This window comes from Eleginops maclovinus, chromosome 1, assembly GCF_036324505.1.
Source record: "Eleginops maclovinus isolate JMC-PN-2008 ecotype Puerto Natales chromosome 1, JC_Emac_rtc_rv5, whole genome shotgun sequence".
Taxonomy (NCBI): domain Eukaryota; kingdom Metazoa; phylum Chordata; class Actinopteri; order Perciformes; family Eleginopidae; genus Eleginops; species Eleginops maclovinus.
This window is the reverse complement of record NC_086349.1, coordinates 17,766,191-17,789,822: the sequence shown is the minus strand read 5'-3', so window position 1 is coordinate 17,789,822 and position 23,632 is coordinate 17,766,191. Positions and strand designations below refer to the sequence as shown.

Sequence of the window (23,632 nt, the reverse complement as noted above, 5' to 3'; positions counted from 1 at the left end):
AAATGTAACGCTGCTATCTGCTGCTATATGTTCTCACGCAGCAGGTAGAAGATATATTTTCTCATGTATGTCAATGTTCACATTCTGTACAATGTGACACTTCACCCCTCTACCAACGACATATCTTGATACACTAATTATATTTCGTATATTATTTTCCCCAACATTGGCTGTGCAGTATCATGTTATGCTGTGATCTTTTTACAAAGGTAATTTTTGGTGACAGTGGTATCTTCATTATGCAGCGACTAATGCTGCAATAGTGTGATTCTGTCATACAGTCTTTCAACAACAGTATGTGTCTTTATTCCTCTCATACTCCATTTCTCTCTCCTAAAAGATTTCAGGCTTTTTTCTTTGTCTGTCACGACTCATGGCTCTGTGCGGGGAATTAATAGGGTCATTAATAAAGTCACATCCAGTTCATATAGGCCGGAAAGACAACCACTCCTTGTCCCCTCAGCTCTCTTACTTGTGTGACTTTGTCTCATATCTAAGCCATTCATTCATGCTCTGACTGTGCCAACTCCACAACAAAGGCTTTGGCAGATTTTCAACAGAAAAACACAGAACTGCTGCCAAACCTTCCACTCCATAACTGACTGCATTTAATGGGATTATGTATGCTGAAATGTCATACACACAAATGCAGCTTGCACACACTTTTGTTGCTTAATATCCAATGTTCTCCTCATCACTTTTTTGTTAATGACACTAATACCAGCTCCCAGAGTACTTTCACATAGCAATAAGTGATGGACACAGGTTCATATCTATCTACATATTTGCCTGCAGTTGTAATTTCCACCTGTCAATTTAAGCACCAATGCTTTGTAGGCCATAATTGAAAACAACTCCATGTGTTCGCCCGTTTCATAATTACACACATACTTCTAATGCAAGTAAAGCCATTTTAATAACCCCAATGTACTGCCCCAGCCCCCATCATTAATTGAGAATGAGTTATGGCCCGTCCACATGGTTCCGTTGCATTGACACTTGACGCACCTCCTGTACACATACAGGGACACAAGCAGGAGGAACCAGGCATGGAGGGAGGTGGCAGAGAGTGGGTGAAACTGGTATACATTCGCCTGTTTGGGGAGTTTATATCCAGTGTACTTCGTTTTAACATTGAATGGACAGCTAGCAGTATGATTTGTTATTGGTTGCGTTAACCCCAAGCGCCAGACACGCCCTCCGAGCAACGCAACGCGACGGAACCGTGTGAACGCTGCGTTTGAAAGGTTGTGGAAAGGCTCTTCCTTGTGGAAGATTGAATGTGGACAAAGGGGGTTTCCTCATTTGTGAATGGTCATATTTAACTTCATCCTTTCTGCATTTTTCCCACTGGCCAATTACTCAGGTAAATTGGCAATCTAGAACTTAGTTTTACCATAGACATTAACATGTATACAGAGATGCTTTCCAAAAGATGACCGACATAATCTGTAAACACATATCATCGTGACTAAGCTACATGACATTGCATCAACACATAAGAAAATACAATAAAGTGCATAATTTAAACTGAGATCATAGCATATACGTTGTGCTGATGAAAATATGTAATATTTTGGACATTTGCTGACACTTGTAAAACTGTACACTAAATGTTATTAATAAATACATCCAACCAAAGGGAAGGTGGCAGACACAGGGGGGAAAAGTCAGACAAAAGAAATAGACAAATAGAGCAGGCAGTGTGCAGAGGCAATGGGTAACTCTTTGACTGAGTAATGGCCTTCATCATCAAGAAGCCAGACAGAAGGAAAATGGAATGATAGCTTCTCTTTATTTTATCCCTCCTTCGTTCCTCTTCCTCCCTCACTTTTACTCCCTTGTTCTCTGGCCATCCATCAGACCATATCTCCTCTGGCCAGTTCTGTGTTTGCCTGTTCACCCTTTACTACTGCCCCCACTCCTGAGACCTACTTCTGTTCAGCGGGAGGAGCTCCCACATGTATTACGTTCAGGAGAGAGATGGAGGGGCTGAATAGGCAAAGTGGCGGCTGTATATGGGGCAGAAGTCTAATGAGAGGTGGAGGACAAAGAAGGACAGACAGAGGGGGGTAGGTAATAGATAGGTATGTTGTAGTAAGCAACAAAAGGGCCAGGACAGTTGGCCAAAGTCATGTGTTTTAGCAGTCCTCACTTGATTTAACATGAAAATATTGTGTTACTTATATACACATATCTTGTATTTGATTGAGGCCAATACAATCAAAGAAAAAATAGCCTGAAAAATAAACTATGCAGCTGCACAGTGCATGTAGATCTTCATATTCATATTTTTAAGTCTAACTTAGATGGTCTGTTTTAAATAAAGACAGGTAGTACTTTGTCACCATGCTAGCTGTTTCATGCTATAAACATAATGCTAAATGTCCGATGGCTGTATCTTCATGTACAGATTTTTTTAGTCTTCTCAAATAACTATTATTGACCCACATGGACCTTTTTATATTTCATTTCTCCTATGCCTTTACTTTTGTGGAAATTAATGCAATAAATTAATTTGCTGATTCTTTGTATCAACAAGATGAGTTCTGTCTCTGTGATATTGCTGTGTTCCTTCTCCTCCTCCCTCTTACTAGTCCACACACTCCGACTTTTTTCTCTGCACTTCTCGATTGATCTTTGTGTTTGTATCCTCTGAAAGCTTATTTGTCCTTTCCTGCTTTCTTTGTTCCATCATGTCTCTTATCCCGCCTCTACCTGCTCCTCGTAAATTTTATCCCCGGCCTGCCTGACATCGTCCATCCTCCCTCGCCTCACCTTCCTCTCTCTTGTTTCCTCCCTTCCATCTTCTTTGTGCCTTGACTTCTGTGCATGGAGCTACTTTTTGTCCATTAAGGTGCATACTGTAAGTTTTCTTTTTGCGATTACAACTGCATGTCTTGCCTCTCAGTGTAACTGAATCAGGATAAGCCAAAAGTCAGCAGAGCGTGGTGAATCCTTGAAATTCTTTCTTTGTGACCGTTTGTGATGTGTCTCTGCACATCCTGCCCAAGATTGATCAATGATGCTACGCCAATTAGCAGTGTGTGTGTGTGTGTGTGTGTGTGTGTGTGTGTGTGTGTGTGTGTGTGTGTGTGTGTGTGTGTGTGTGTGTGTGTGTGTGTGTGTGTGTGTGTGTGTATGTGTGTGTGTGTGTGTGTGTGTGTGTGTGTGTGTGTGTGTGTCTGTAAATCAATCTGGGATTTATATATTTATAATCTGCACGCCATGCACTCTACCTCACACCTGCCTTATCCTCTTGGCTCTGCATCTTCTCCTGCTGTCACTTTATGTCTCCACAGGTTACTAAACAGTTTTCTTCTATCTTCTCTGTAAGCTCTGATGTCTAACAGCTCTCTCTTTCTCTCTCCCCATCTACTCTGCCGATCTACCTCATCCTCTGCTGTCGTTACAGAATCAGATCTTCAATCAGTCTCTTCAATCCCAAAGACCCTGACGGATACTGACAGATGATTCTTCATAAATCCTTCTCACTTCTTCTTATTTTCTCATTCCATGTTTTCTTTCCTCTCAGTATCACTGAATCAACCCCCCCTGTGTGTCTTTTCTGTTTACTCTTTATGCATATGTGTTTGAGCATGTCTCTGTGATTTTGATAAAGTTTATGTGTTAGTTTTCATGAGTGTGCTCTTGTGCAAGAGTGTGGGCAAGTGGGATAACTGTCAGTCTCTGTTAGCTGCCGCACAGCTCTGCCTGTGGTTGTCCTCGAGACACACAGTTTCTAAATGTTTTGCACTCATGCAAATGTGAGCAGACTCTCAGTAGGGGGACAAAAGGCCAGATGGGATTTTTTACAAAGCTCTCTATTTTGCATCAGTCAAACATGTGTCTCGGACAGAGCAACACTCGCTTATTTGTTTTTCTCTGTGTCTCGGTCTTTAAAACCTCAGTTCTCTACTTCATCATCAAAACACCATCAAAGCCATCAGCCACCAAAGATGCTACTTGCATGAAGTGCCAGCACTTAGGTTGACAACAGGTGAGGTGATAGGATTCATATCAGGGTTGTCTGATCTACCACCTTTCAGTTTAATCAAATGTAGGGAAATAAAAGCACTTAAGAGTTAAGTTTGCACATGGTCAGGTTTACAAAAAAACTAAAACAAACCAGTGATGTCTTTAGCAAGAAAGTGAGATTCAGCCACAGCCTCTGCTGTGAGTCAGACATATTAACGCCCAAACACCCACCGGACCCCCTCTATGAGGTTTTGTGGTTGTATAAAAACATTGCTCTAAATCTGCCTTTCCTTCAGTGGGATCATTATTTGCATACAAGAGGTGACTTCTTTATTTCCAGGTTTTGCAATACACAACCCAAACATTCACTTTTCTGTTGAGGGCAGTCTCCCTGGTTCTTTTGCAATCTGAGAAAGCAGCTCCATGAATCAGTAAATAAAAACGTCTTTTTATGTGACAGGTAATCGTCATGGGTGATGATGGAGTCCCATCAAAAGGCCAAAATACAATCCATCAAATAGTTGTTGTGACATTTCACAAAGAAAAGACACAAATGTCCACCTTGCGTTGGCGCTACAGGAGCATTGTGTGGATTAATCATCTAGTTCCATGAATGCCTGTACAAAAATGTGTGTCAATTTATTGGAAAGAAAATGAGATGCGTATATGCTGTTGGTAAAAAATTCAGGGCTCACCAAGGCCAGAATCATCTTCAGGTGATGATGGTTGTCTGGTCAAAATTTGAACGATATTTCAGACTAGTCCAAAGAAGTAAAGTAATTAACCAACACACTGTCGGTTGAACCATCAATCTCAGACACAGACAAGATAAAAAAAATGCAGCAAAAATGTAGCCTAAAATATACAATGTAATCTATAAAATATAGTAGCAGTGGGCAGCTTATTACTGTACAAGATTTGGGCACACAATATACACTAGGAATATTCATGCCTGTCAGTGAATACGGTAAATGTATGATTCAGGGTGGTACAGAGCAAAATGCAGACCCCAATTTGATGTCATGGCAGCAGTGCACAAAGTGGAGTTTGGCAGTTTTTTAATGTAGTCTTACTAAAGCAGAGATGCAGGACAATCATAACAGTGACTAATGGAGTGTTCCATATAGGTTATGAGTGGTCAAAGTTAAAGGCATTGTGTGTTATATTTGTGTGTTTTTGCTCCGATACAATTCACTGTTTATGTTGGTATCTGCTGGAAAGTTCCGCCACTGTAATATGGAGGAAACACAATCACAGAGAGGTCTTTTGTATTTGCAAACCCAGCATGGCAATTTAGTGAATAAGGGCCACACTTTCTCTAACAGGCTTGGTTCTGATATATGGAGAGAAGGCACAGTGGCTGCTGCTACTTCCTAATTTGTGTCTGTTATTTCACCTATTCCCCGGTCTCATTTAAAGGTTCACCCACAAGCTGTGTGTCAGAAAGCAAAATGAGACACCCGCAAACCCCTCCCTCAACCCATCTGGCTAGTCGCACAACAGCCAATTCAAGGATGATGTAGACGGTGCGACAATGCAATGAGTCATTATTTGGAAATCAATACAACTGGATAGGTTTGCATACTGGTCCACATACACTTATGTAAGAACACAAATGAGTGTATAACCTCAATTTTAAGACCCGCTGCTGGTGTGGTCCATGTAATTTCATCTGTTTACAGCCCAAATTAACTTCTAACCTTGTACAGTAGTGCAGAATCAGCCTTGTTTCCAGAAACTCACTTTCATCTCTAGAGAATTCCTGAAACATCGACCAGGGTGTAAATCCAATTATATATTATATATTTATACTATACCACTGAAAAATGCTGAATGACAACACTTATATGTAAATATATGTTACATAATGTTGCATGTACTTAAGTAAGTGTGGATCTGCCTATTTGGTCAGTATTGCAAAAACCCATATTTGTGGTTTTGTGTGTGCGTATGTATGTGTATGTGCACAGAAGTTTGCATATGAGTGCATACTGTGTTATATTAGCTTTTCTTAACTGATAAGGAAGATTCCCCAGGTCCCAACCGGCTCCCTCATTACAGCTGATGTGTGCACAACCGGTGTAATGGAGAATAATCTAATCATCACTCCTGAGAGAAATGGACCCAAAGATGCCAATCCACACAACCCACGTATACACACATTAAGACCCTAAAACCCTTCTCGCACGGGACTATTACCAGTGGACCTCATGAGATATGCACCTGAAGCGTGGTTTTTGACACAGATTGTTCAGACTAGAGGTACAAAGGGACTCTGATTTTGGTTGTGAATGCAAGAGACACACAGACACATCAGAGAGGGCTGGACGGCTCTAACAGTGGTTGAATAATGCATGAAGAGGCTTGTTGCCACAAGGAAATGATAAGCCGTACTTCTCATGGTATGGAGGAGGTTTAATTATCCAGTCCCTGTGTAATCACATGGAAACAGCTTCCCACTCGTCTTTTATTAAGCCTTTTATAGCTGTTATAGCTGAGGGGGAAGTCTTTTATGGATTATTGAACAATCTCGAGGTGCATATGTACATTTTACAGCCATCTTTCTTATGGCAGAGAGACTGAACAAATGACTTCCACTGGACTACCGGCTCTCTTTCATGTAAGAGTAGTAGCCAGGATGAAGGCTGTTGTGTCATATGGTGTTTTAGGTCAAACACAGGCGGGATGCCTTAAAATAGATTCTTTTCCCTCTTTGTTTTGCCTCTCTCTGGTGCAGCACAGATGGGCTTCCATTTTGCACAAGAGCAATGTGTGGAATTAAATGATGCTCTGGCTGCTGCGCTTACATTATACTGCTGAGATATTGAGCCACCAAGCAAGCATTCCCCACCAGCCATTCAGCACCGAAATGACTTTCATACCCGGTGTTTATACCAGTCAGTTCTGTTGAAGCTGTTGCTGAGCTTCAGGGGGAAAAACATGCATCTGTGGAATAAATGAGATTTTCAGACACATGGGACAATATTAAGTCCATTTTTATGCAGCATGTGCTTCCTTGCACAAGCAGAGTTACATCACAAGTAGTGAGATAACAGTTCTCTTAGCACTCGTTACAAAACCAGTTTCTCTCTGGCGGTATCCACTACAGGCTCGGCCAACATCATGTACAAGATAAAACAATTAGACTTCCTGGTGCCACTGAGATTTCACAGCCAAAGATGCACCCCTGCCGCTGATGCACTAATGCTCTCTTTTCTCTCTGATGCGAAGAGATTATCTTCCACAGAGTACATATGGCTTTTACCCACCCTAGTCATGGCAGCTTCATTACACCACTCTGTCTCTCACATATAGTTGCAGTCACTGCTTTTAAGATTACAGTGGAAAGCTTTTATGGACCACCATTTAATTCACACAGGATTATATTAATATTATACTGCAAACCACACCTCAAGGGAAATAATATTTTCTTAACTAAGCTTCTAAAAAGAAGTTCCAACTATAATTATTAATATATTTTATCCAGCACAGGGATGTCATTCAATGCAACATCATTCAAGTGAATTATTATAGTAATTATAACGTTGGACTTTAATGTTAGAACAACTTTAAATAATGAGATAGAGATTATCACAAATGCAGAAATAAAACTATAAAAATGTCATTAAATTTAACTTTACTTTGATCTTTTTACTATACAAACTGGAAATAACTTTTAATTGTTAGTAGTAGTAGTAATAATAGTTACAGTTTGATTCCAGGAGCCAGAGAAACAACCAGATTACCTTGAACGGCTATTTGAAATGTGTCACAAATAACAAATAAGAAACAAAATGAAAAGGCATAAATACGGAAGAAAATGTCATAAACAAAAATACAATTTTAATGGTAAATTATGAATTAAATGACAATAGGCCACTCAAATTATTATGGGTAATTGGCAGAACTGAATCCAAGCTATTGTAAAATGTGATTAAAGTGAAAACTTTCAATATCTGCCTCTTTAGATTCTAAAATGTGGCAAGAGGCATGTTTTCTTTTTCTCATGCTGCTGTGATTGCCCTGTGGCCGGCATTTATTCCTTTTGAAAAAATCCAAATCAATGACAGATTATCCCCAAGCCTTTCACAGCAGATTGCTTTACTAATTAAACTAAGTATCACTCCAGCCTTGAAGTCTTTCTTTCTCTTTCTATGTTTGTTAGAGTCAAACCTGCGTAAATCTGAGCTGTCCCTCGATGCCTGAACAATAAATTGTTCTTGCAAACTGTTTTTGTAAGCAAAACATGCCCTTAAACACTCCGCGGCATTGCCTTTGAATCTGTTTGTGTGGATGTCTTTATACCTGGATGCCCTCTGTGCCGGGCTGCTGCAGGAGTTTGACGGTGCGCGTGTGTGCTGTCCTCTGGCCGCGGCCGTCGTGCCAGGTCAGGTTGCTGCCTCCGGGGCGGCGCGGCAGCTGGTAGCTCAGCTCCTCAGCAGACAGCGTGTGCTCCAGGGAGGCACGGCAAAAGCTGAAGCTGGACGCCGCTGAGAGGAGAAAGAGAAAGGAAGATGAGATGAAAAACAGACAGAGAAGAACAAACACTGATTGCATTGTCTCAGTTTAATGGGCTTGTCTTTTGTCTATGAACTGAGAGACTTCAACACCTAAAAAAACCCAACAAAATAAATAATTGATAATCCTCTAAGAGCTTAACAGTTTGCATTCACTCCAGATTAAATGCTCTGTGTACTGACTGTCAGACTGCTACGAACAGATGGCTGTTTTGGTGATGGTGGTGGGCAGCAGTGCGACTCCACTGTGATCTCCAATTATGCTAAGTGCATATTCACAGAGACAGCGCATGATTTTTTGAATTCTGTCTCTCTTGCTAGATTAGTCTTTGCTTATTAAATCTTTCATCATAAATATGTGTTTATCAGTCCCTCCCTGTGTCTACCCTATCCTCCCAGAGAGTGAGTGTTGTGAGACAGCTAAGCAGACAAGTTGTCACGACATGTTCAGAGGACAGCTCTCTGAGAGCCACAGGGCATCTTCAGCAGTTCACAAATTGAACAGGCTACAGGGGTGTGTCATCTGTGGCTGTGGGTCTATTTTCCATGTGATAAACACACCCATTGCTCCCTTTACCTGACACGCATGCATTAGTCATGTTCAAGATAAGAGTATTTGACTGCACATCATCCAGACACAACAGAGAGATGACAGTGGAAGGGAGCACAAAAAGGTCAAGAGAGTGCATGATGGAGAATAAAATAGAGATAGAGACTTTAGGATGCTGCTTCTCTTCAACTTTCCACAGTAACTTGATTTTTAAAACGCAGTGTTGACAAGAAATATATTCCTAAAGGGTTAAGATAAACCTGCTAACACATGCATACACTGCAGTCCAGTCAAGTCAAACAAAAAATATCCTTAGAATAAATACACTAAAGTTACTGCCTCATTAATCATTAATATACTTTGAATATGCAACTGCTTGTTTAAATATAGGCTTGAGGAGTTGCTATTACAAACAATCTAAAAGTTAATGCAGCTTAAGTGTGCATGTCAAGCACTCCGCAATTTGCTATGACAACTGGATTTCTCCCTTAAAACCATCTGATTCATGTGTGCGTGTAAAGGCAGTCATTGAGCTGGACACGGATGAAAGGGCTAAAAGCAAAACAAGGAATAATGACCATTGCATTCATTACTTTTATACTTGAGAAAAGCTTAACAACTGAACAATGTTGGAGTATTCTATTAGAAAAGCCTCATTTCGTGTACTGAATGACTTCCTAATTTCTTTCCTCCCTTCTCTTGGGGACCAGATTTTAAAAAAGAGAATGGATTAATTTCAACTCCGTATGTTAGGTTATATAAGCTCTTTCATGTTTCTCTCTACATGGGATTTTAAGCCCAATGATTTTGCACTTTCTTCCATACCCGATAAGAGCTGTAAAGATATAACTAAGAAATCTATTGTCAACATTAAAACAAACCTGCCATTCTTTTTCACTAACAAGGGGGAAAAATACAAGCTTTCCAAGACAATTCCCACTTCAGAATTACACTACAGACCACTGAGAGCTGCTGTATGAAAGCTGAGGCTTGTGGGAAACTCTGGATCGCAGCTGAGAGTGGTGTGGGTTGTGAAGGGATGGGGAGGGCACTTTTTCTCAACCCAAAAGTATTTTCAAGTGAGCAGTGGTGAATACGAAAGGGTTCACACAGCTATGATGGAGGAATGAAAAACAGTGTGAAGATGAAAACAAGAAAGGCCTGTCAGGAATCACTGATGTGTAACCTTCTCTTCCTTCTTATGCCGCCTTCTTTCTCTGCGCTAACGCTTTCCCCTTTTCTATATGCTGCTACTTTTGTATGTTTTATGCAGCAGTATCTTACTTGTTCCCCTTTTTTCCCTCTCTCTCTCTTTCTCTTTCTGGTTGTCAGGTCTTTGGGGTCGTCAGGACAAACCAAGTCCAGCCCTGATGTAATTACTGCCAGTCAGACTGAAGGGGAGGAGACAGGAGGAAGGGACGTGGGAAGCTAAGCGCCTTGCAACCTTAAAGACCTGCCAATCTCTCAGAAGGAGACAAGAGCGAGCGCAAAAGCAAGAACAAGCCAGACAAGAAAGAGCGAGCGGTTCTGTAAATTAGCATTGGATCCATGCAAACTGACAGAAAACTGATCAAACTGTGGAAAGGTAAAAGAGCTTAGAAAGGAGACAGGGAGACGCGTTAATAGACCACGAAACAACTGCATTTCACAAGCTGTTAAAGAGAGTTTTCCAATTATTAGGCGGAGACTGACCTACACTTTATAGACATCACTTTGTAGATGAGGAAATGCAACATCATGACTTCACAGTTCCATTGAAATCTCAATATGTGCCACATCAAAAACTCTTGCCAACCCCAGCAGTCATTAAATGAAGACAGAGCGCTCGTTCTGCAAGCTTCAATAGACTCGGCCGACTTAACCTCCTGGCACAAGACACGGCTGAGATTTTAAAATCACGCAAAAGTGATTAAATATCCAATTCATGTCTCCGTTGGAAGGCATTACAACGTATGCCTCTGACGGTTGTCATTATTTTATGGTTGCAAAGCTTTAGAAAATGCAATTTATTCTAAAAGAGGCTCAATGATAGGATTTAGCTGTGGATCTAGATGTGATAAAGATCAGTGTCGAATGCAGTCCCTTTGCATTTAGAGTGATTACCATCTTTACTATTCAGCAGGAGGGGTTATCTGTCACCTTTCCCTGTCTGTCTAAACATGCTTTTGATAAGCCCGGACAAACGTCAAATCTCCTCTTTCCTATTTCTCACTAGCTGGTGTAGCATTATCTCTCGATGCCCTTGCCGGTGACTTTTATCACCTCAAATCAGGAAGTGAGAGAAGACTAGGGAGGATGAAGGGTGGATGGAGTGAAGCAGGGTGAAAAGCAGACTCAGTAAATAAATAAGGAAGATTTGATGATGTGCAATTTGTGTTGCTCAGATATCTGTAACTTCAACCTCACATGGAGGGTAAGAGAGAAAACTGTCAGTGGCCGAGGTGTCAAAACCAAGGGCAAAGTGTCATACAGGTGTTTATGTGTGTGTCAGTGTGTGCAGAGGGTAGGTAGGTCAATACGACTCAGCCCAGTGAAGTGTAACCTCATATCACCTCCTCTCGACTGAGCAGCACATCTGCCTTGCAGAGAGGCTGCTTAATCTCATAGGTATACCCTTTTGTAAAGGTAATTAAGCTGTTAAATACGGCACCCTGGAAGGTCGTTCCAAGCCAAATCCCACAGTAAATTAACATGGCATCACTGGACATTACTCATTTGACTCCTAAAGAGTGCATCTAAATTAGTCTGTGTGGACTTTTTTTGCTGAGTGGGCTTTTTGTAGAAGTTTGATTTTTGCATAACCTTGGCATCAACTTCTGAAATATGTATCCTCTCGCATGGAGGCAAGTGGCCAGGCTAATCCACCCTATTTCAGGCATCACAGAGAGGTTAACATGGTGTATTTTAACAGCATATTAGCATGAACTGCCAAGCACCTCTTATTCAACTCGAAGATAACATTTCTATTTGCTGACCAAGTTGTATACGAAAGGGGGAGAGAAAAAAATCCCTGTCTTTTTCATTCCTGGTAATCTGCAAGAGGGTGAAACTTCATCATGAAGTGATTTCAAGCCTGTGAAACACATTAAACCTGAAGTCCTAAATATAGCATCAAACAGACCGGTGCTGCCAACTCCACCACGTCTACTACGTCTACAAATGATCCAGATTTGTTGGTCCTATAGTAAGTTGGGTGGTAAAGCGAGGGGCTATTTACAACTCTTCCACTCTAACCGACCCGGTCTTAACCTCAGAAATGAGCCATGAAATTACTCCATTTTGAAATAGCAGGAGGTGATAAAAAGAATTCTGGTTGCAGCTTTGAAAATAAACTTAAAACCCTGTACCCCAGGGGTTTTTCCCATGATGCTTTGCAGTCTATTACCCACTATGACATGAGAAACTGTCGCACAGGCTATGGCTGACGTTTCTTTCACAAACCATCAGTGTCACAGGAACACGCAGATAGGGAAATGGGAATAAACAATGGACACTCACAATGCGGGCTCAAGATAACCACACACCAACTCTTATCAGTACACAGATGAGGAAAACTGCAGCTACATCTATGTTTTTGATTGTGTGTGTCAGCAGATACCGGCATGTTCATGCATACGAGAATGCCACTCTTGAAGATTTCCCACACATATCTGTATAATCCCTACCGCTTTTGTTCTGGCTGCTGTATCTGAATACAGCTGCAGAGTCTGTATATGCAGCCATGTGGATGAAGGCTGATTTTTTTATTTAAACAGTGGGGAACTTATAGCTCACAATGCACAGTGTAATCCTGAACACAGGTGCAGCTAACATTTCTGATAACAGAAATTTTTTGCCATATCCATTTGCACCCCAAAGGCACAGAGAAGAACAGTGGCTGCTTAGAGAAATGACTGACCTTAGATTCCTATTTTAGGCAGTACTGAAGCGAGAAAACAACAAAGTGAACGGTCCAGCGTTAAGGACAGCCTGACTTATTTTCTCTAACTCCCAACGCACTCCACCAAGACAGACAGAACTATTGATTAACCATCCCTGTGTCAGACAACGTACAATTACATATCACTTTAGATAAAACACACAAACGCAGAAAGACACGTACACAAACACAGTCCACCTATCTCCTTCACCCGAGGACACTGGCTGTCATATCCACTGCTGCTCAGCGGAACTCACTAAACGTTTTTCACTAGAAAAGGAAAAGAAGTTATGACAGAGGAGAGGAAATACAGGGTTCTAACATGGGCCTGCCCTCTTAAGAGGATATAGCACTGAAGGCCAGGGTAAATAAGAACCGAAAAGATGGGAAAATGTGCAAGAAGACACATCACAGGGGAGTGAATAGATGTCAAATTAAGCTTCAGAGCAGAACATTAATATTAATTGTAATAGGAAATGAAAGAGGACAAAGAGGGAAATGATGAGCAGATGAGATCATGAGATTGTTTTATCCCCTTTACAGCCAAGCTCTCATATGATGACCCAGGAGGATAGATTAGATCTCACAGACAATCGATAATCCAGAGCGAATGTCAGAGGAGAAAGGAGGACAAGGTTGAGTAACAGGATGTGAGGTGAGATCAGGCTTGATCAAACTGAGGGACCGACAAGATCACTGGGTGCCTTTAAATGTGCACTAGCATCCCGGTTTATCTGGGGCTCTGCGTGGAGTATCCTGGTTATGCGAGTATATCCTGGTGTGGAAATTTCGGGATTTGCTAGACCAAACCATAGAAACACATAAATGTTACACCTTGTTTATCATGGTCCATGTAAATATGCCTTGAATTAGATTGAACTGGTACAACACTCAAAATGTGTACCCAAACTTGTAAGTAAACAAGCTCATTGATGTTTCAGCAAGAAACTTAAGGGCTTCCTTTAAAATATTAAAGCAGCCATAAGTAATAAATCTCTCCACATCTGTGAAACCAAAACCCCTACATTATCCGTGAGAGTTAAAATATACTGCACAACGCTTTTAATCCAGTTACTTTGACCATGACACTATCTACATACAGAAGAGCAATGCAACTCCAGTTAGTCACATTTGCATAATGAATCCATAGTATATTCATCATAGTGAATGCCAAAGCTTTTCAAGGGCATACACTATCCGTGTATATTTGCATGATGTTGTTTAAGAGGTATTGAATTATTATTCGACAAAACAGCTTAACTGGGGAGGTAATCAGATGATCAATCTAGTTCACATGCTGCCACTACACTGTTATCATTCACAGCTCACGAAAACCTTTGACAAATTCATCCTAACTAGCCTGGTTAGGACTTCCGAATAGATTGTTTTATCAGATGGGATAGAGGACAAAATAAAGGAAATTACATTAAAAGGTCAAGCAGGCAGAGCACGACTTTATGCATGTTTAAACCGTTCTGAATTCACATGGCAGGGATATCCGCAAGCAAGCATTAAAAAGGTTAAACTAAACTGTGTTCCGTCTGATTGGTTGAATAAGTGAATCCTGCAAAAGGTCAAATTCAAGAAGTTAACTGATCAACATCCCACCTTGACAATACGTTGACTGGCAGATTCACAATATTTTAGAAGATTCAGTGCAGTGAAAGTCAGGGAACGTCGGCATTATGTTATTCTGTATATTTTCAATTACAGTAATTTCAGCCGTCACGTAAGAATAACACAATTCCACGGCTTTCACATCTCAATACATGCTGTGATCTAAACTGCCTTCATAGTTTGTCTGTCATGCAGGATGTCCTCCTCTGCATTTTGCTAAAAAGAATCCAAAATGATGGGGGATATTAAATGAACACACGCATAGAGCATAACTTCTTAGCTTAGACAAGATTTTTTTAATATTAAGTGTTTGTTTACAGCTGTTCCCCTGAGTGGCAAAGTGTTCTGCCTGAGTGGATTAACGGATGTCTGTGAACAAAATATTAAAGCGTCATATCTCCCCTTTCCCATCTTAACCCAACACCACAGCCTCTAAAAAAGGCACACAAACTAAATGCTGGAAATTCAGTGTACAGTGAACAGGTCAACCACAAAAAAACTATGTCTGCATGCGTTTCAATATCAAGCTATAAGTTTTTGATTTCAAGCGCAGTTTAAGCTGATCATTTGGAGGCAAGAGCTATAAGCCAGATGGTCTGCTAATGAACTTTAAAGTGATTCAGCAATCACACAAACAGCTTTTGCCATTATCTTTTTTTTTCTTTCCTAAACTGAAATTAAAGAAGTAATTTGTGCAAGCAAAACATGGCATGCTAGCTCCTTGAGTTCACAAATACCTCCAGTGATAGCTTGCAAGGCCGTTCGCCAAGGATCACCCACACTCTGTCTGCTGAGCATAGAGAAATCAGCCCCTTGTACGCTAACCATATAACTCTTTACATTAAATCACTGCCATGAGCAGAGGTTGAGCTAGCCGGTGTGAACCCAGTGGCGTCTGGAGCCTGAATGGACTTCAGCTTATTGTGATTGTCACATGTGGTCTTTAAATCAATGTGGTGCACTCACACTGTGGCCTGATGGGAGAACGGGATGTGGAGAGATTCAGCACTCAATACTTTATTGAATGTCCTGAAGCCATGCCTATCAAACAAGTACCCTACTTTGTTTTTCACATGTATTTCACTGTTCATAGACATGTTGTATTAGAGGACAAATTAAGGGGCAATGTAGCGTGGCAAAAATAACAACCAGTCAATAGCTGAAAATATACACACACAAACACACAAAAACAAACGCATAAGTTATTGAGCACTGAGGGGTTTGCAAACAATGAAATGAATAAATGGCCATTGTGAGAGTTTGTTGATAATCTGCTCTTCACCAACACTGGGACCATACAAAGAGACACCAGGATGAGGGGATAAAAAGAAAATGAAGAGGAATGAAAGAGTGGGGGAAATAGGCTTATAGAATGGGCGGTGGAGAAAAAGATAAAAGTTGATGCTCCACAGAAGCTGAGAGGTAAACAAAGAAGGAGAAAAGAGCGCAGGGGAGAGCGAATGGAAATGCGCCAATGAATTGGAAGCTCAGATAGACGGGGAGGGAATGGAAATTGCAGACGGAGTTAGTTTGTAGATCCGAAAGCAGCATGAATGATTAGAAACAGCAACTCTGCAGCGGCTACGGTGCTGGTGGAGGTACCTTTGTGAGCAAAGTGAAATATAACTCAGAGCTTCGAAGTTTTTAAAAGTTTGTTGTGATCCTTGGTGATGAGATCCAGGAGGCATTACCAGTCAGCGAGAAGGAGGAGGAGAGAAAGAAGGAACGAACGAAGGAATGTGGGTAGAAGATGCAAAGGTTGTGACAGGGAACCACACACAGGTGCTACTACCGAGACAGGTGAAAGGAGATTTGCACGCTGCATTAGCAACTATAAACAGAGACAACACACAACTCTGCTCTGCTCTATTTCTACAATGCCTTATTTAAACAAGCAGCAGAAGATGTAAACCTGATGCCTTGTTGGTAAAAAAAAAAAAAGATGCTTCTAAAAACATTGTTCTCCGATCATCTGCAGCACCAACAGCAGGTGTTTTCAGGGTGAGAGGAGTGTATGAAAGCACAATACAGTCAGACGTGTTAGACCATTCAGGAACCTCTTCTTTTTCAGTCTAACAGCTAGACAAATTAGCACACACCTGGGGGGGGGGGGGGCACTCTCCCATTCTCCCCGACTCTGTATCCGCTCCTTGCAGTCCCATCTCTCTCTGTGGGTCTCTGCGGCATGCTGTGCTGATTGGGGGTCTGTCTCTCTGAGCTTAATTGCCATGTTATCAGCTCGACTCCTGCACTGCCACTTCGTCCGGGCCTTTCAGTCAGACGGACATGCCAATTATGCTTCCCCCACACATACACACACTTGTTCTCTCCCAAGACTGCGCTGTCAGGTAACATAGCAGACAGCAGCTGGTACAAAGCGGGCAGTTTGGGATGAAACGGGGAAGAGAATCAAAGCTCTTTGTGGAGCCTTTATGCACACATGCAGGCAAATACACACTTCAATACACATAAAGTCCCAGCAGGAGCTTCTTGTCCAGGCCGAAATATCCCAGGGGAACCTTTCTACTCCCCCTTTGCCTCTTAATCCTTTACACTAACTGCCTACCCTTCATCTCTCCTCCTTCTCTTATACCCTTATTTCTTATAGTTTGCTTACCTTTGTTTTCCTTAAAGGCATTGCTCAACATTTTATGAAATATGATTATTTTTCTTTTCCAAGAGTATTACGAATAGAGCCAGTAGGTGATAAAGATACCTTCTGATGTTAATTAAGTGAGTTTTACAGACTTCACTCTGGGTGGATTTTATTCACCTTAGGGAAGACCCAGACCAGCATTTCCCCCCTTTATGCTAAACTAACCCACCACCACGGAAAGTGGTATCAATGCAAGAAAAGTGTAGTTCCCAAAATACTAAAATACTCCTTTAATAAACAGACCTATCAAAACAAAATGTACTCAAACTAAATATATAAAATCAGCTTAGACTTTTTAGGACTATTTCATTGTGAATTAATCTCACTAATAATCTCATTTATTGTGATTTAAACAGCTATCATCCCGAGCTACATTTGTAAATCTCTTAAAAATCAATCCCTACAGTAATAGTAAATGTAATTACGTGCTTTAGAAACAAGTTCCTTTACCCATTTGCCAAAGCAGATACATCACACAATCAATGTCAAGATTGTAAACACTTTCAGCTCTCCAAATCCCCTAATGTTGACTTCTAATGATGCCAGATGTTTCATAGGTAGCGCTGTGGTATAGAAACTGCTCAGGGCTCCTCTTTGAGACCCACCAATTAATCAACCTTAGTGTGTGTGCATCCATGTCAATGTGTGTGTGAACTTGCTTGTTAACGCTGAAACTGCCACTTTCCATGGTTTGTCACAGTGATTTCAGTAATTCTGTTCCAAACCCGCTCTCACTCCTACTCTCTGTTCCACTCTGCTGAACCGTTTCCTTATTATCACCGCTACTCCGACATCACCGACAATCACACACACATAACGAGACACACAAACTAAAACACACCACAATTATCCCTCATACACATCATGTTAACAATAGGGCATTAATAGCACATGCATGATCAAATGCGTTAGCTCGCTTTTCTCTTTCTGTCACCCACACTCCCATGTCTGTGCTATTACATCTACTCCCATTAACGCATTGATTTGGAGCCATTTTCACTTTAGATGACAGAGGACAAGAAAGAGCTTTATTATCCAACCCTTAATTATTTTACATTCATCCCACCCGATATCCTCCAGTACAATAATTTTCCTCTGCTGTCCCAATACAGGGGCCTGTTAACAAGTTTCAAAAGATATGTCTTATCTCTATAGTGATCTTTTTATTCCACTTTTGAGGACACTGAGACTATTGCAAACTTAATACGTGACTCGTGTCGATTTTTTATTCTCATCAGAACATATTTCTCTGTGCCACAGTTGTCTATGTGCATGCGCAAGTGCATAAACGGTATGCATTGCATGGATGTCTAGGATTGTGTCTCTACTTTCGTGTGTTTGCTCCTGCCAAGACCCAAAGCCTGCAGAGCACCAGTGACCTGATATGTAGGGCGAGACCGAAACGCTGGAATGACAGCTAAGAACCCGCCCCCACTAACTCTGACTGACAGCGCTATAACCTCGTCTGCCTCCCGCGACAATAGTTTGCTCTTGCTTTCACTTTAACATCTGTCATTACAAGTTCAATATAATAACAATTTCTGGGACAAAGTCATAAATTAGTCATTGTGACATGACTGGAGGACAAGACAAAATCTGATGAAGTGAAATGAGAGGAAACTGCTGCATTTAGGGTGATATATTACACAAACTGATGGCTGTTTATTCCCTATAGTGACAGTCAGGATCTGCAAAAGTCTTACACAGCCCTGAGTTCTTGTACAGAGTCAAATGTACATGGCTGAACATGTATCACTAGAGGATTATTCTGTCTTTCAGTCCTTCAGCCTTTTGTGACAAATGCAGCACTTAGGCAATCACATGCGCTGCCTCTATCTCCCACTTATAAGAGACAAATCCGTCTTAATCTACGGATAAGGTACAACAGCCACATGTCTCAGTGGATTTCCACAAAATCAGGTCAAAAGGGGGCACACACTCTAAAGAGCATCATTGTACACAACGAGTGCACAGCCAGTTTTCCCACACGGTGTAAAGAGATCAAAAGACCAAGGCAAGGATTAAAACAACCACTAATCCAAAGAAACCTGGGGTACACAACAAATGAGATTTAGATAGAAGAACTCTAGCTTTAGCTACAGGTTTAGGATTTTAACTGACAAAACAAATCAAGGTGAAATGTTATTTCTTTTAGCAAAACATGATCTATAGTGACTGTCTCTGGCATCATAGTCACAATCTCTTTCTGAGAATGAATCTTTTAATAGTACGACAGGAGGGGGCACATGAGGTAGAAGGACATTTTGGCTAAAAGGGATGTCTTCTGTTCAGCCTCAAGGAGATTTTCTGGGACGTGACATTAAGAAAATCAGAGTCAGTTCTTATTTGTGGCTGAAAGGCAGAAAATCACATTATATGTACATGCAAACTGAAGCATGTGTGTCACATTTAACTATTTAAATATCTGAGTAGCTTGAGCATTATATAAATCCCTGCAACATGTATTTGACATGGCGTGAGGCATTTCTTGAGGGTGCCATATGGCTTTTGTGTATGTATATATATATATATATATATAGAGCTATATATATATATATATATATATATATATATATATATATATATATATATATATATATATATCAGTCAGAGCCTCTTGGTTCAGTGAGTTTTGGATGGAAAAAGGCAAAAGTTTGTGAGGAGAAAATCTCACATTTGCAGGGATTATGCAACAGATTTGGGGATTGACATGATAGAAGGGCTTTTTTATGTAACTCTAGAGAGATACCATTGGGGGATGTCATGAGAGAGCAGCGGCCTGAGAGAGAGGTATGTTGCAGAAAAAGAGAGGACTAGATACAGGTGAGAATGAAGTAGGGATGAGAGGAAACATGATAAGTTTGAGAACGAAAAGCTGTGATGTAGGTATACTGTTAGTTCCAGAGCTTAAAGCCATTCACAGAAAGTTGAGCTGCATTTAAACAACTCTTTCTCACTTTCTGGGCTGTGGAACTGACACGCTGACACTTAGCTGCCTATTGACATGGTAAATTGAGGTTCCATTGAAGCAGCACTGTGACAGCCAGAGGAGGCCAAAGACCCAGACAGAACTGTATATACTCACAGAGCGCTATTACAACACACACCAGGGGATACAGCAGGCAAAGGAAAAGAGAGGCAGTGGAATACGAACAGAAGGTGAACTGTATAGAGGTAGGACAAATCCAAAATTAAAAGTATGAAATATAGGCTGGAGCAGCGAGATGAGGAACAGAGAGAAGGGGAATGGCTAAAAGGCTGATAAGAGGAGAAGACAGAAAGCAAAATTGATTTCTATTTTTGGAAGAGGTATAACCGATGGGTGGAATGACTGTAAAACATGTTCACACACACACACACACACACACACACACACACACACACACACACACACACACACACACACACACACACACACACACACACACACACACACACACACACACACACACACACACACACACACACACACACACACACACACACACACACACACACACACACACACACACACACACTTTCTACATGCATAAACTATCTCACATGCAGATCAAACCTTTTCGCGGATCATGCTACAAGATTGCGAGCACCGGCAATGTAATTGCTTTTGCGGTGGCTGAACGTGACTCGTGCTCCTGAGCGTGCAAGGATGTCTGACTTGTTATTGTGTAGCTGGAGCCATTAGCCATTTGGCTTAATAGGCAATCTACACCACAGGCTCCACTGACCCCCGGCACTTGGTAGGAGCAGGCCAACCTATTAACAAAGAGTGAAAAACTCCGAGCTTACCCTATCACACAAGGCCACACTTAATTAGACTATTTGTTTAGCAGCCTCTAATGGGAAGGATCGCGAGTGGGGGGAAAGGTTGACTGCTGTCCTTGAAACTGAAGGCTGAAAGACATCTGGCCAAAGATGAGACGGAACACAGGAGGATTACAGAAACGTGGCTCGAACACAATATGCGCGATCTCATTTTTTTAAGGACAGAGAACAACAATGGACAATAATCATTAAAAGTAAATTGAATCATTACAATCCCATTAACATAACTATAGCCTAAAATAAAAGTACACAAATGGTTTATCTGAAACACAAATTGATTCAATTGATTAAGCATCTTCAGGAAAGAACATTTAAAGGGATGGAGGAAGAGAGCTATTATTAAGACAGAAAGTCTAAATAAAATTTCCCCAGTGGGACGAATAAAGGCATTCTGATTCTGAACAACGGTGTGGCACATAAGGGATACAACCCCTGTATGAAATTATATCTAATTAGTGCAATCCTTCAGAAAAATTACATTTCTCTTTTACATCCATGCCCGTACCCTTTAAACCTCTCCGTTGATCCCTCTTCGTGTGCAGAAGGCTAATTAAAGGAGAGAAATAGGATATGGGCCTGTGCGCACTCTAATTGAGTAAGAGGAAGGAGGAAGTAAGGGAGGAGGGGGGAATTGAGGGTGAAGTCGGACCCCGGACAAGGGCACTAGATCAGAACAGTGAAGCCTTGTCATTTCTGTAAGTATTAAGAGGATGGCAAGGTTAGCGGTGAGGCTGGGCTGGATGGATGAGACAATTGAAGTGTGATGCCTCAGAGTCCAAAATCCACCACACTCTGCTCCTGTTAATCCACTGCTGATTTATGCCAAAGCAGACTCCTCTTTTACCACTTCATCAATCTCTGAGAGGCCTTTAGGAGCAGAGTGTAAATGTTTATCCACTGAATCATCCTCTGTCCATCACACCCCTGCACACTGGGTCAGAGGTCGAAGCTGTTGGCGGACGGTCTGAGAGGAAAAATTCATTAGATCAATAACTCATTGAAAATGTGTTCCATCAACACTCTTATTAAAAAAATGTCTGAGATTGAATTAAACTGATTCTTTTATTTCTATTATAGTGAGCAGATTTAAATGCCCTACTCCTGACAAACAGCATTATGACCCCCCCTTATCTAAGGATAATTCCTGTTTATTGCACACAATAATAGCTTTGCACCATCCAATTTCATTAATGTGTTTCAACATCCCTTTAACCAAGTCATTAGGGCCACACAACTTAACGGGGAACTGCAACAAAACTGTGTGCTGCGGCTGTGAAGATGTCAATGGAAATGCCAAATCAGTGGATAATTATTCTAAGCAGTTACATGATACGGGTTTCAAACAAACATCCCAGTTCTGCTAAATGCATTTAGGAAAAAAAAAAAACGAAAACTAAAATGATTGTGATGGCCACAATCACACAGGGTAAAGCAATTACACAGAACCCTCACCACCAATAGTAACAGTCAACAATTAACACCACACTTCTGATCTAATAGGAAACTCTTTATTTGCTTTAACCCTGACATTGTTTATTGTATTTGCACACATTTTAGCACGGGTATTTGTTTGTATTAATTATGTTCTTTGTCTTTGAATTACCGTGTTCATTGGGGGAGGTTACTTCCTGGTTCAGCAAAGGGTGTGTCTGAGGGCGGAGGACTAATAAATACTGCAAGCAGCCAATTGGGCCACATTGGGTCAAACCAAGTGATCCATGTCAAAGGGGGATTTGTGTTTTGTCAGTCTCTTTTTGTATTCTGTTAATCTCAATGAACCATTGTTTTCTAGACACACATTTTTTCTTTGCAATGAGTGATCACACAGGTGCACTCACATTTGTGTCACCTCAATTTAGATAATCTGGCTAATTGTTGGCTGGTTTCCAACCTGTAGCATGGAAGACTGTGCTCCCATTTACACGCAATAACTTTGGTAAGTGCAAAGCTTTCATAACAATTAAGTATGATGAAAACTGCAAAGTTAAAATTACATATATTGTTAAAATGTCACTCGACTGAGGAAAATATTTGTGAGAACTCTTCATCACACTTGACAAGACATTTAGAGAATTTCAGACACTCAACAACTTATACAAACACATCATTCTCTGTCTATTCTCTCCCTCTGTCCACTTTGTCTTTATACTTTTCTCTGTGAGTCTAAAATCCACAGGCTCAGGCCAGGTGCAGCCGCAGGGCTGAGGTGGATCAGAGAGTTGATGATGGAGGACAGGAGGCTGTGTGTGTGTTCAAAAGGATTCTCCATGTGGTGTATTGAGTGACACATACCCTGCTGTGGGGAGGATGGGGTTGACAATGGACAGGGGAGAGAGGTTAACTGCTTGCATGCTCTATCACGCACACACATGCTCACATAAGATTGCTGTGTAACCCTGCTGGGCCACTGTAACAGAGAGGGTTAACACTCCATTACCATATTACTTTACTACAGAGGCCAGAAACACATTTGGCTCCAACACCAATTGCGCCAAATGGACGCTGCTTCCAGCAGGCAGGGTGACACACGCCAGGAAAACAACAAAGGGTGTATTTGTCAGTGTAAAGCT

The 23,632-nt window shown here is 41.2% G+C and overlaps 1 protein-coding gene across 2 annotated transcripts in view; it reads right to left on the bottom strand.

Moving 5' to 3' along the window:
- Positions 1-23,632, bottom strand: part of samd10b (sterile alpha motif domain containing 10b) — a 43,216-nt gene that overhangs the window by 16,066 nt on the left and 3,518 nt on the right. Inside the window, exons 1-2 of one of the 2 annotated variants that reach the window (XM_063909751.1) lie at positions 15,319-15,470; positions 8,284-8,468 (exon numbers count right to left, since the gene is read on the bottom strand). In XM_063909751.1, coding sequence (XP_063765821.1) covers positions 8,284-8,468; positions 15,319-15,409 — 276 coding nt within the window. In that variant the 5' untranslated portion in view covers positions 15,410-15,470. Of the gene's footprint in view, positions 1-8,283; positions 8,469-15,318; positions 15,471-23,632 lie in introns of those variants that run through there. The other variant, XM_063909814.1, reaches the window with a different exon arrangement.